This window comes from Silurus aristotelis, assembly GCF_946808225.1.
Source record: "Silurus aristotelis genome assembly, chromosome: 4".
Classification (NCBI taxonomy): domain Eukaryota; kingdom Metazoa; phylum Chordata; class Actinopteri; order Siluriformes; family Siluridae; genus Silurus; species Silurus aristotelis.
Window position 1 is genome coordinate 22,855,953 of NC_139577.1, and position 13,524 is coordinate 22,869,476.

Genomic DNA, 13,524 nt, shown 5'->3' on the forward strand with positions numbered 1-13,524 from the left:
CTTGCTTGTGCATACTGTATTTCCTGCAATTGTTGGCTTGACTTTAGCTGTTTTTCAATTCTGCTGGTGAAAAAACAGGCCCAGCCCAGCAACCCACTGTACAACCGCACACCCAACCCCTTCCCTCTCTCTCTTTCTTACTAGCCTTAGTGTCTCGCCTTACCCTCCTCCAAAAAGAGAACACATTTGTCCTGCACTCAGTGTTTTCATTAGGAAAAGAGGCAAAGTGTAGCGTGAAAAAGGAAGAGGGGCTACACTGAGCTACCTACTATAGGCCGCAAACATTTTTTGGGTAAGTTCCTCTCCCTGTTTCTCCCCCTCATTTTCACTCCATTACCCTTTCACTCATAAACTTTCTTTGCTAACTCTAGTATATTCTGGTATTGCCTGTGTTCATGATTTTACTGTAACCTGCCTCTCTTCTCTAGCTGGCCTGTGTGTTTACTCAGAGCCATGGCCTACCGGTTCATCTGTGTTGCTCTCTTTCTCCTTCTTATTGGTCACATGTTGGCAGGTAAGAGTCGTGACTGGGTGAGAGTGAAAATGTATAAGAGGAGGATGGGGAAGGGTACACATTTTCATAAGAGACTGCATGAATTTAAAATTTGAATCAGCTAAACAGTCTACACACTTACCTCTTAGTACAAATGATTTTACAGTCTGTGAAGAAGTTCGTGGAGGTTTTAGTAGTAATAGATAAAAAGGTAATGGTAAAGGTTCAAGTAGGCAAATATTGAATGCACAAAATCTATGCGTGCATGTACTGTTTTTACATGACAGAGCATCTGGTTTTGATTTGGCTTGTTCTCTTCTGAATGACAGAGCAGCAAAACCTTGCAAGAGACAAGACATTTCACACATGATACAAAATCCGTCACTACAGCTATTACAGCACATTTACAGTTAAAGCTCATAATTTGGATTGAATGTAATTTTCTTTGTTATCTGTGACAAGAAACATGTACAACGTAAGATCATAGTGCCTTGGAACTTTCCTGGAAGAGAAATCTAACATAATTGGTCAAATGTGTGTGATCTCATTTCATAAGAATGAGAACAGAAAAAAGTCATAGGCAAATTTGAGACGCTCTAGCTCTCATTTACTTTGTCTTTCTGTTTGTATTGATCAAGGAAATACCCCATGAGGCACAGATAGTTGAGATTTACTAATAAGTTGGAGATTTTTCTTGGTCCTTTCCTTTTTTTTTTTTAAAAGCTGTTCAGGCAAAAAGCTACAGAACAAGAACCTCCATATATTTTTTTTTATAACTACACCCTGAGAGTTTAATTCTGCTTTCTACATTATAAACAGTGGGATTCAAAATCTCTAGTGAAAGAGACCTCTAGTAAAAATGCTTCAGTTTTACATCGAAATGTTATACAAACAATGTTCTTTACAAAATTGTATTATCAACAAAAAACATGAGTAAAATTATAAATATTTACATGCATTTCAGAATATCTTGATGAATAATGATCATAATCATGTAGAAAATGAATTTGCATTACATACTGAACAATATTGAAGTGACATGCGAGATAAGATGATCCAATTCTCTTATGTATCTTGAGTGTACAATGTTATCTGTTAAACCACAGAACCTTGAATCTGTTTGGTCTGAAGGTTTTGGGGTGGTAACAGCATAACAGCACTCAATAATTCATCATGATCATAATGTCTGATGATCCATGTTTGATCAAATAGTATAGTTTCTTTCAGCTTCTCCCGTTAGGGGTCGCCACAGCGGATCCTCCGCACGTTTGATTTGGCATATGTTTTACGCTGGATGCCCTTTCTAACGCAACCCTCCCCAATTTATCCGGGCTTGGGTCCGGCACTGAGAGTGGCTGGGGATGGTTCTCTGACCGGGAATCGAACCCGGGTCGCAGCGGTGAGAGCGCTGCATCTTAACCACTAGACCACCAGGGGACCACGTTTGATCAAATGATAACAAGGCCAAATATGTGCTTACATTGAAATAATGAGCTTCTTGCAAGAAATAATAAGAAATGAAAACGTTGTTATAAAACAAGTTTGAGATGTTCTGTTTGAAGATAATTTTACAGATTTTTAGCATTTACAGTATGTTTAGAAAGATGCAAAATTGAATGCCAACAAAATAATACAATTCCAATCTTTTAACAAGAAAAAGAATATAGCAAGTAAATAATCTTTTATTTTGTTTAAAATAACTTATTACTCAAAACACAAATATTTGGTCAATCTGACTATAATGAAGCTATGTTCACTCTCAAAGATGCTATTTTTTTTGCATTTCATAATCTTAATTAATCTCATTTTAGTTGTAAATAAATAAGATGTAAAGGTAGTAAAAATGTGGTTTTAGACTTTTGTGCCACACAGTCAATTCTCTTTTTTTTAGATCACATGACCAAGAACACCCAACTACATTCACAATTTTGTTGCCATGTCCCTGCTTTAATTGTCTTTCACTTCTTATAAATCACCATTCCAGCCAGAGATAACTGAATCTAATTGACTAATTAAATATAAAAACACCTGTAATATTATTAGAGAATATATTAGCAGCACTGTAATCTGAGATATTTGTTTGGCATCGAATCAGTGTTCGTCTTTTCTACTTTAGAAGGTTGAATCCAGCAGAGGCAGCAGCTGGTGATGTGAGCATTCTTCTGACCTCATGAGCCTAAACCACCTGTGTTCATTCATTTTCTCATGTCTTAAATACAGGACACGGCTATATTTAATAGTTATGTTTTAATTCTGTTCCATTTGCAAGTCACCTTAGTAGTGGTGCTTGATACTGAGCATAGCGAACTGTTTATCAGCTCAGATCTGTTTAACACAATGTCACAATACACAATGTTAAATAGAAAGGGTGCAGAAACCCAAGTTAATTGTATTGTTCAAGCCATAGTATTAATAGCAAGAACAGAGAAACTCAAGATTAAAACAGCACCTGCCAGACAGGAAAACAAAGTTTTAGGCAATGCATTAAATTCAAACCTACCCACCTCACTTTTTTTTTTTTAAACACAAAAGAGACATGATGTAAAGTGGAATAACATGAGCTATAGATGAAATGTGGTCCAAACATTGTTATGGGTCTAATGGGACAAGAGGTTATATTTACATTTCCTTCAGCCAACTTACGCTGTTAAGAGAGAAAACTCGTAACTGCTCTCATGTGAGTTGTAATTTGTGAGTTGAATTTATGTCATTTTCTTCTCTCAGCGTGTGGAAGGCAGTGTCAGGACTGTAATTCAGTGATGTCATGGAAACACTCAGTGTGGCAGCATGACATCTGGCTCAGCTTGTGTAGCCCTCCTGGTGTGTTTATGAGTGCTGTAGCAGGAAACTGTATGCAAACATACAGCTTACTTTCTTCAATCTTTTTATGTAGCACCAAGATTAATACTTTAAAGTTTCCAAAACAAAGAAATGACTGATATGGAATATTATTAAAGTGCAAATACTGCCATTGTGCCTAATCACCTGCTGCTGTGGAAATAATGCGCATTACCTTTTGTAATCATTGTTGAATGTTGAGGTCATGAGAGATCATAAGAAAATCTAAAGCGAGACAAGAAAAATGCATTTCCTACCTAATTCTACTAAATTTACAATTTGATCTTTGGCCTTTAGACTTTTATTTTTAGTCTAACCTTTAATGCAGCTTTTTGACTTACCTTGATTTATACATTGATTTATTTTTTTGTTTGTTTGAATAATGTTTTGTCATGGTTATTCTATGATTCACTGGTGATGTGGGATACTTTTACTGAGAGATCAAAAGAAATAAATAGAGAAAATTTACTTATTTTGACTCGGATACAGGTTTTTTTTTTGTCATGTTTTATTACAGTATTTAAATTCCTAGTCAGGTCTGTGACAAAGCTGTGATGAACCACAAGGTTACAACCAAATTCTGACCTGTTACACATTCTCTTAATGTTTTCATTTTGTGTCTGTCCGATATATAAACACATGAGCTTTTCTATCTATATATGACATTACCTGCAAGAAAAAGAAAGTCAATAAAATAGGGTTTGTTTGCTTTGAGCAATGATGATGATTTGCATTCTGTTTGTGATACAGTTCCTGAGATTGATCCTGAAAGCAGAAAAGATCACACAGCGCCCTGCAAGGAAAACAACAACCTTGATGACAGACTGGATGCAGTGGAAAAGGTGATCTGTATACTTCTCTGAATTTCTCTCTTAGTCTCTTAAGTGCAAATTATTAATTAATTATTATATTATATTATATTATATTATATTATATTATATTATATTATGATAAAATTATTATGCAGGGTTAATGAATGATCTTTAATAACCCATATTTCTAGCAGAAGAAGATTTTAGATTTGCCTGGTTTACTGTAAATAAAAATCACTCTTTTTCTTTAGTTGTTCCGTGCCGATGTTGCCTCTGGCTGACTCATTAAGGATAATCTTTCATAAAAATTTTTATCTGGATTTCTGTAAAGCTGCACTTTGAAAATATTTATTGTTAACAGCAATTTACAACCATCACTGAACCCAACTGAACTATTTTCTATTATAAATAGCAAGAAGTGACAGTAAAGCAGGCTGACATGGCAACTAAACAAACTAGAATTTCCTTTCATATTCTACTTTAGAAAAATATAAAAAAATCAAGCATAAAAGAAAATAAAGCATGCCAAAGAAAATAACTAGACTTTGTTGTCATGAAATTTAGAGCATTTGAAATTTATTTTAGATTTACATTCAATTAAATATTAGATTTTTAGATCTTGTGCTATGAAAATATATATTATTCACTTCAAAATTCAAACAAATATAAACCATTTTCTATAAAAATCCATTTCTCTAAAGCATTCATATCATATGCATATGCTCTGTCTAAAAAAGAAAGCCTGAATTGTAGTCTAAGTCTAATTCTAGTCTCGTTTATTTCCATTTTAAAGTAACAGGCAATGACTAACATGTAAGATGCGTCCTTTGGATTTGACCATGCCTCCTTCTGAAAAACAGAACATTAGGGTCATTTGTGCTCTTACATTAAAAAGTGCTGACACTGTCTCCAATAAATGCTGCTGTATACCATCAAGTAGCTCCAGGTAATGGTGATGGCTCTGGTGCTCTCTCTATGTTTCTGTCTTTTTCTCTCTAATGCAATATGAGAGGTCACCATCCTAAATTCTTCAGCTTTCTCTCTATCTCCAGTCTTCTGTCCATTCTTTCAGCTGATGACTTATCTTTGTTTCTCTCTCTAGCTCACTTGTCCTTACCTTTCAACTTGTTGATCTCCTCTCTTTGATTTATGTTGTTGTTTGGTTCACTTTCTTCAGTATTTTTGTAATTCTTCAATGCTTCACATTATATGATTTATGTCTCTCTACAGCCTCTTGTTGAAATACATCACTTTCTTTGACCTTGTGTTTAGAATTCTTCCATAAATAAAGTCCACTTCTGCTTTTGTAAATTTCTACTTTTTGTTTATCTTCACATCTGCGTTTCTTATTGTAATTTAAAATCTCTGTTCTTTTCCACGTGTGCTGCTCTGAATTTGTCTCCAGCGTGTCGAGGAGACGGTACAAAAGCTGGAGGCTGAGCTCGCTGTGCTGCTCGATACCATCCAGGCCCCTGAATGGAGCTCCTTCCTGAACATTGACACTACTGGACCTGCAGTAGACATACTTGATGAAAGCAATATTCCTTCACAATTCTAAGGTCAAGAAAGACAGAGACTAAAAGGTACAAGACTGAAAGAGCTGTTGATTGTGATCTAAATGAGTTAGATACTCGTTTCAGGTTTACAGGATAATGCTGAAGTATGAAAGAGTGTTTAATATGAATGTTTTGAGGAACTGCTGGTGCAGATGGAGATTAGATTGAGTGTGAACTAATCTGGGTCTGAAAAGACAATATAAGACAAAGTAAGAAGAAAGAACCATTATACAAAATATTACATATTTAATATTCAATCCTCTCCAAAAGTATCAGAATGGCAAGGTTTATTGTTTTTACTATAGGACGAGGATATTTCAGTTTGACATAAAAAAAAAAAATTATTAATATGAGATGATGGGTTTCATTCCCTGATATTTGCAGGTAGATGTGTGGAATTCTGTTTGCAAATATGTTTTATTGAAGATTCTTAAATTTATTTTAAATAGTAATATTTGTGTAATATAATAATATAATAAATAATAAAGAATTATGTTCATATTTGACTAAAGTCTATTTGTTACTCTGAACATTTAAAGCACAGGGTCTGACCTTTTTTAATTACAGATTTTTCTTTTCTATCCCTACACTCCAGCAATCAGTCAGTTTGCATGGTACTCATGTAGTACTGCTCTGGACCACAAAGACCAGACTGGCTGTGATTGGCTGGGTAGATTCAGTGCCATTTCCATCCAGACTCTGCTACTCCAGTCTACAGTATTCTTTCAAGACCAAACTAGAATCCAAGGACTTTCCTTTCTTTCAATGCTCTCACTTCTTCTTTTACACGCTTTTCCTTCTTGTTTCTTTAATAGAATTTTGAAGTGACCTTGAACATGAGGAGGATGCTTTATGAATAGAAATTATTATAACATACAGAGAATGCATTAACATATCTCACTGAAGAAAATATTAATCATGTCAGAAGAAAACTAAAGACAAACACATATTTAAGTCAAGTTGATTCTTTGATTTCTTATGAACAGTCAGAGCCAGTTCCCTTAAACATTTTATTATTATTTTCAGTATTATTAAAACAAACTATGAGATGCCAAATTTTTAACAGAGTCTATTGATACATATCATGCCATCCACAATTATTTAGAGACGATGCTTTGTAATAGAGTCGAACATCTTCAGCTGATAACGTAGTCCTAGAGTATGAAAATTGGATGGCAATACAGAGCACTGATGTCACTGGTGAAGATGTCAGCATCATCCTGAAGCTTAAGAGTTCTTTTTTTTTCCTTTCAGTGGTGAGCATTACAAAGCAACATAGCTACAACCCTATGCTGCCTTCTCCCAAAACACCGCATTCTAGTTTCTGTAAATAGGGTTACATGCAAAAAATAAAAAATAAAAAAAATTAAATAATGTTTATTATGTATGCTATGATATCAGTATAGTAATTAATAACTTACAGTGAATGTCCACTTGAGGCTAACAACAGAATTTATTTTTAATTCCAGAAACATTCCATGTTTTGTTTTTTACTTACCACAATAAATGCTTCTTTACAAATTATTACATTGGTCCTATGCACTACTTTCACACTCCCACACATATACACACACATGCACACGCACACGCACGCACACACACACACACACACACACACACACACACACACACACACACACACACACACAGATTACGCAAATTAAACACACACATACTCGCATACCAGAGAGACAAATGCAAACATACAGGCACTCATTTTTAGTTAGAAATAGCTATGCAAATGGTACAAAAGCTTTGGCGTTTTTTTTTGTTTTGTTTTGTTGTTTTTTTGCCTACAAGTTGTGCCTGCACACTTGGAAATCAAAGTCACTGTATAAAGATATAACTTCATACATCTTCCTTTTATTCTATTACAACTATTTCAATTAGATATTTTTTTTGTATTTTTGTAAATACTTATGTTGGATATGCTGCACCCACATAAAACTGTGGAGGAAAGGTCCTGGTCCTAGCTATGTTTTACATTATTATACAACACAAAGTTTTAAACGGTGTTGTATGATTATGTAGAATGCTACCCAACATCTTAATGCAGCTCGATGGAATTACTTTAAAACAATGGTGTATTTATATACTATTTAATGAAATGCTACTTTAAAGAAAAGCCTTATCCGGCCCACTAGGGGGAGTGCTTAAATGCAGAATGTAGACCCCAATGGGTCACCTAAATTGCTATTTTTAAGAGTATTTATATATTTTTAATTGACTGAAACAAAATCTTAAACTGGCATCCTATAGAGGTCAATAAAGCTTATTCCCCTGGTGAAACTCATCAGTAGGTCCTAAGCAGCAGGAATGGAAGAGCACTAGAGTAGTGAACTGAACACAATGAACGCACACTATGTGTGTGACCTACACTGAACATCAACTCTTTCTGGAACTAACATCTTACATGATAAACACTAACAGTCAGAAGGAGAAACACAGATCAAAGGGCCAATCACTGAACTGAGTGCTGGCCAGAAGCAGCAAGTTTATCAAGACAGAGATACAGAAAAAACCAAGCCATTAACATTAACACCTTAACAACTTCTGAGATAAGGTTAAGGAAGTCTCTGAAGTTAGATTTTTTTTTTCAATGTATTTACTTGACATACCATGAACATTTTTTTTTCAGACATTCAGAACATGACAGTTGTAGTCCCATGGTCACTCAAGTCATTTCTGTAAGAGTGACAATTTTGAATCTGGCTCTTTTTTATTTAGTTGCCAAGCAATTAATCCCAGATTGTTCCCAGATAGCAGATGATTCCAGGCCAAATGTTGGGTTTAGGCACATTAGAGTCAGATATGACAATGGGAAGTGTGTTGTAATCCAAAAGTGGGTTTGTAAACAGCCACTTTTAAGGTTTTCCTGGCATTTGTCTGAATGGGAAAAAACCCACTGCAATAAACTAGATCTAAAACTTGTGCAGTGTTTCAGTTTTGGACCAAAAGTGGCCCAAATACGCTATATCATGCCTGAGATACTGTACGGTGTCATTGTGTTTGAATGTTTGCTGGATGAAAGAGGTATGTGTGTGGGTGGGCACTGGATTATCACTCACTTGCTATCTGGGAATTAGATCTATAGAAATGAACTGAATGCTTAATGACTAGTAAATAGCAGGCCACTTTCAGAGGGAGCAGCTGAAAGAGCAAACATAGCAAGTCTAAAGTTCAGAGTGTTTTTACCTATTCATAATTAATACAGAAACGGCATTCTCATTTGGCCGCCCTTGTCATGGTAACATTCTTACAGCAGAGTCCTACTGCTCTGTGTTGTCTTCATGCGTTCTTGGTGCGGCTTGTTAGTTCTAAAATGTCTACTTTACATCATGCTGTACAGATAATGTTGCATAGAAGATTGAGCTTACTCTAGAGGTCATGTAGAGAAAGAGAAAATGGAGGCCATGTTGTAATGCTCGTATAGGCAGAGCCCAAACCGTGCTGAGATGAATGAAACTGGGATGGAGAAAGAGAAGATGTTTTTGGAGCCCTAATGGGGTGCACTTTTTTGTGCCAGGTGCAATTAGGGCTTTATAGGCATGGTGAGCGCAGTGACACCTAAGAGACCAGCAGGAGGTGCTGTGCCTGTAGATCTATGAGCTGCCTGGAGATGAGCACACCGAGCCGCACACGCTCAGTTTGGAGGTCTCGGGTTCGGGCTCGGTTTCTTCATCCTCTGTCCCACCCTCTGCCTCTTCTCCCTCTCGGTCAGGGTCGCCTTCTCCTTCAACTTCTCCCTCTGCCCCCTCTCCTTCTCCCACCATGCAGCCTTCCTCCTGTCTCCTCTTCAACCTGACACATCAAACACAAAAGTGCAATTACTGGCTGAACATTACAGTATAGTGTAAAGTGAACAAAGTCCACGTTTGCCTGTGCATTTACAAACAAAAAAGTATGAAATATATTTTACATACACTCTGTGACAGAGATATTACATGGAATGGATAAGGAGCCATAAATAATGGGGCAGAGCTAAAAATAGACATAGTAACAAATTGCAAGAGAGAGGGTGTGTTAGCAGAATATGCAGCCTCTACTAAATTATAAACCAGGTATAATTTATAGCAGACACAGTGTCTGTGTTTGTGCATTGTAGCGCACAGATTCTCCTGCCAATAAACAAGTGCTCTATGCTCACTATATATAATCTATAATTGAAGGTGGATTTATTTAAAAGAAGTAGGTTCTAAGCTATATAGTGGTACTCTCAAAGGTACATCTTTCAATGGAAAATCTTTTAGGTGTAAATGTGCAAATAGTTACCTTAAAGACCAACGTCGTACTTTTAATTAGCTTATAAAACTACACTACCCAAGTAAAGACCCATACTAATGGTACAGAAATGTACCCTTAAGGGTCCAACCTGGTAATAAGGAAAGTTCCAATTCAGTACCTTTTGTTTGAGAAGGTGCTTTTGTTTAAACAGAAAGCATAAGAGGAAAACAAAAACGCAATCAAGAAGATTATACCTCTGCAGACAAGAGATGCTAAGCGCTGGGGGAAGCTTAATGAATGCATCACACAAGTTTGTTTCTTAACATCAGCCATCTTGAAAAGTATTAAAAACACAGTCTCACTTTTCTCGGTTGAAGATTACAAACTCTTGCTGCACGACTTCAAGGCACTCCTGTAGATAGTCATTCTCCTGCAGAAAGCACAGAGCAGACACAGGTCAGCCTGACACACATCAAACCAGCAGCATGTACAAAACCAATCAGCACCTTCCCAGATTACAGCAGCCTCGTTCTCGCTTCACAATGCTCTCTTTACAATGCTTTTGTAGAGACCAGACTGAGACCAGTGTTTAGCTTGTTTTTTGCTTGACGTGGGCTATAAATAACATCTCATATATCTAAAAGTGCCAGAGGGCTTAACAGCAGTACTGAAAGCTTCATAATTTAATCATCCAGGTAATCATGGAGGATCATCTGCTCCAGAGGCTGAGAAAGTCTTGCTAGTGAAGCTATCTGTACTCCTACATTAGCTTGCATATCAGGATGTAATGGCTACATTTAATAAAATGGAGATCTATTTACTTGATGACAGAGTCTATAAATAGTCAGGACTGTAATACCATTGAGAAGATATGCAGCAAAAGGGAAAATAGGGCTGCTCATGATAAATTTATTCACAGTCCAGAGATTATGGTAATTTTTTTTCCACCTTTTATTTTCCCCTCAATATAGCCACATGCCAATTCCTTTTCAACTGCAAGCTAACCACAACAGCTACTATCCAGGGAAGAAGATAGCTAAGATTTGCTTCCTTCAAGGCTTCATTTCGTTTAGCACACATGGAGGATAGCAATACCAACCTTCTTCTGCATACAGTAGCTTTAGGAATAGCTCTAATGCCACTAAGATTTACAAGTGACAGGAAGCATGTAGCACAACCAGTTTGGCTACAGACCACAGTTGGCATTGAAATTGTTGGAATTCAAAATCACAAGCTCCTGATGATTTTGAAATAACACATTTCAGTGTCATCCACGTTAACATTCAGATTCATTTTCAAATGTACATTCTTGCCTATAAGAGAAGTTTTTATTGTCAAGCAAATATACAGACATCTAAATTAAACTTTTAATGGAGCGAGTTGATTCGAGAGATGACACTTCAAAAGTGCAGCTAGGTCAGAGGTCATGCTAACTCACAGATTGGGAATCCTTGCTGTTGTCTCTTGATCTGTTCTTGGCCAGACGCTTTTTCTTCTTATGTAGCGGACGAGATTCTAAAATCATCTCTTCCAGCTCAAAGGTGGGGTCACAATGCAGACGCCCTTTCTGTGTTCACCCACACACAACAGACAAACCAGACTGTGATGAATAATAATAAAAAGCAATTGATTCTTCAAAAACATGAATTTTTAACCCTTGAAGTATGAAGATTTAGTCATCTTATTGAGTTTGTGCCCAACTGTGTAGGTAGAGCATAATTTTTTAGTACAGTGTTTGTGTTTATGTCTGGCTATCGTGTGAGCTGTGTACTGTGTGGATGTAATGTGCGGATGTGTTTAATCGGCTCCTACATTTGGAACAAATCCAGCCTCCATCTTCTTCTCGTAGCCGGCATCCCAGTTTACATCTGAGAGGTAGGGGGCTGTTTGCATGTGGGCAAGGCTGCAGAATCGATGCTCTGGATTTACTGTCAATAGCTGAAAATAAACACATCAAGCTCAATTTTTTTCTTCTATTTTTCCTGCCTACACAAACACATTGACACACAAAGGTCATACATTGCCAGTCAGAAGCTTTGATTAACCTTTATTTCTTTCTATTGAAAACAAAGATACATTAGATACACAATAAGGCATTAGGGACCCTTCATGACAAGTAAAACATAGACTTAGGTGGGTCCCCCATGATTATTTTAGGGAACAATATATGAATTACACAACAACTCTGGACCCCCTCATAGTATGGACATGAAGTTAGTGGTGACCCAGAGTGGTGGTGTGTATATTTATTGTAGGGCAAGGTTAAAGTTGGTCTAGGGTTTGGGGTTGCATTGGGTTTAGGCTACACTAGGGTTGAAGTTAGTAAAGCATAAATGAAGAATATAAAACACACCAACAATTCAATCAACCAATCATTCACGTTTTAATAAAAAAATTCATTGAAATTTGATTGTTTAATTAATTTTTTTATTGTTTATTTATTGTTACTTCACTTTAAAAATTTCACATCAGCTTACACCGAACTACAAAATCTTAAGTGACTTTTCTGCAGTTCTTTTTGAGGAAAAAAGGGGGCCACTGAATTGAGCTCTGGGTTACTGATCGAAAAGTTAGTATTATAGTTTAAGCCCCAGCACCGCTAAGCTGCCACTGTTGAGCCCAGTGATGCTAAAAATATGACTGACATGTGCCCTAACCCCAGCTTTCTAACAAGAAATATAGAAGAAAACATTTAACTCTGCTGTAATATATATTTGACAAGTTAAAACTTTTTTCTTTCCTCTTTCTATTTTACCTGATTGAGAGAAAAAACACAGCTAGCATTCTTAGCGCTATCATTTTCTTTTGTTTAGCCCTTTAAGGAAGATTTAGTCTTTTAAGCTTTAGACTTTAGCAATATTTTATAGCTCTCTTCACTGTTCTATTAGATAACTTTGCTCAAGCTCTTGCCATTTCTGCACAGCAGCCATCACACCTAGGAAATCCTAATATCTACCTAGATTTATTCTAGCCTGTATTTATCACACCTGAACAAACATGAATTATAAAACATTTTTATAGCTATGTGTTATCAAGGTCCCCTGGTGGTCTAGTGGTTAAGATGCAGCGCTCCCACCGCTGCGACCCGGGTTCGATTCCCGGTCAGGGAACCATCCCCAGCCACTCTTAGTGCCGGTCCCAAGCCCGGATAAATTGGGGAGGGTTGCGTTAGGAAGGGCATCCAGCGTAAAACATGTGCCAAATCAAATGTGCAGAGGATCCGCTGTGGCGACCCCTAACGGGAGAAGCCGAAAAGAAATCCATAGCTATGTGTTATCAACATGCTCATTTGTGTGTGTAAATGACTGGAATTACTATTAATGTATTCCTCCAATGTTGGAAAGTAGAAGTAGTTTATTATTAGACTGAAATGACAAAATATTAATTTTATGAAAGATTTTATTAAGTCACTCTCTGACTTTCTCTGACAAGGACGTTTTGACCAAAGAGGTTTTTAGTTCTTTTCTCACTGCACTTAAATTCATGTTTGTGGTAATTGCATGTCTGCTGCAGACAAAGTGGTTAAGGGTTATGATTAAAAAACACTGGATTAAACCTTTAGAAATGAAATAAATATGTACAATGTTATATCAAGGAAACA

General features: G+C 36.5%; 2 protein-coding genes across 3 annotated transcripts in view; one reads left to right on the forward strand and one right to left on the reverse strand.

Moving 5' to 3' along the window:
* Window positions 1–131: 131 nt before the first annotated feature.
* On the forward strand, window positions 132–7,223 carry LOC310724439 (uncharacterized protein). Its single transcript, XM_083538474.1, has 5 exons — window positions 132–292; window positions 429–514; window positions 4,082–4,173; window positions 5,549–5,726; window positions 6,295–7,223. The coding sequence occupies exons 2-4, from the start codon at window positions 454–456 to the stop codon at window positions 5,699–5,701; spliced, it is 306 nt and encodes a 101-aa protein (XP_083394600.1). The 5' UTR covers window positions 132–292; window positions 429–453; the 3' UTR covers window positions 5,702–5,726; window positions 6,295–7,223.
* The window catches only part of stk32c (serine/threonine kinase 32C), a 100,787-nt gene continuing 93,958 nt past the window's right edge, over window positions 6,696–13,524 (reverse strand). For both annotated transcript variants that reach the window (XM_083538431.1, XM_083538432.1), the window contains exons 9-12: window positions 11,736–11,861; window positions 11,362–11,490; window positions 10,286–10,353; window positions 6,696–9,500 (exon numbers count right to left, since the gene is read on the reverse strand). In XM_083538431.1, the coding sequence (XP_083394557.1) occupies window positions 9,302–9,500; window positions 10,286–10,353; window positions 11,362–11,490; window positions 11,736–11,861 (522 nt within the window). In that variant the 3' untranslated portion in view covers window positions 6,696–9,301. The remainder of the gene's footprint in view (window positions 9,501–10,285; window positions 10,354–11,361; window positions 11,491–11,735; window positions 11,862–13,524) is intronic.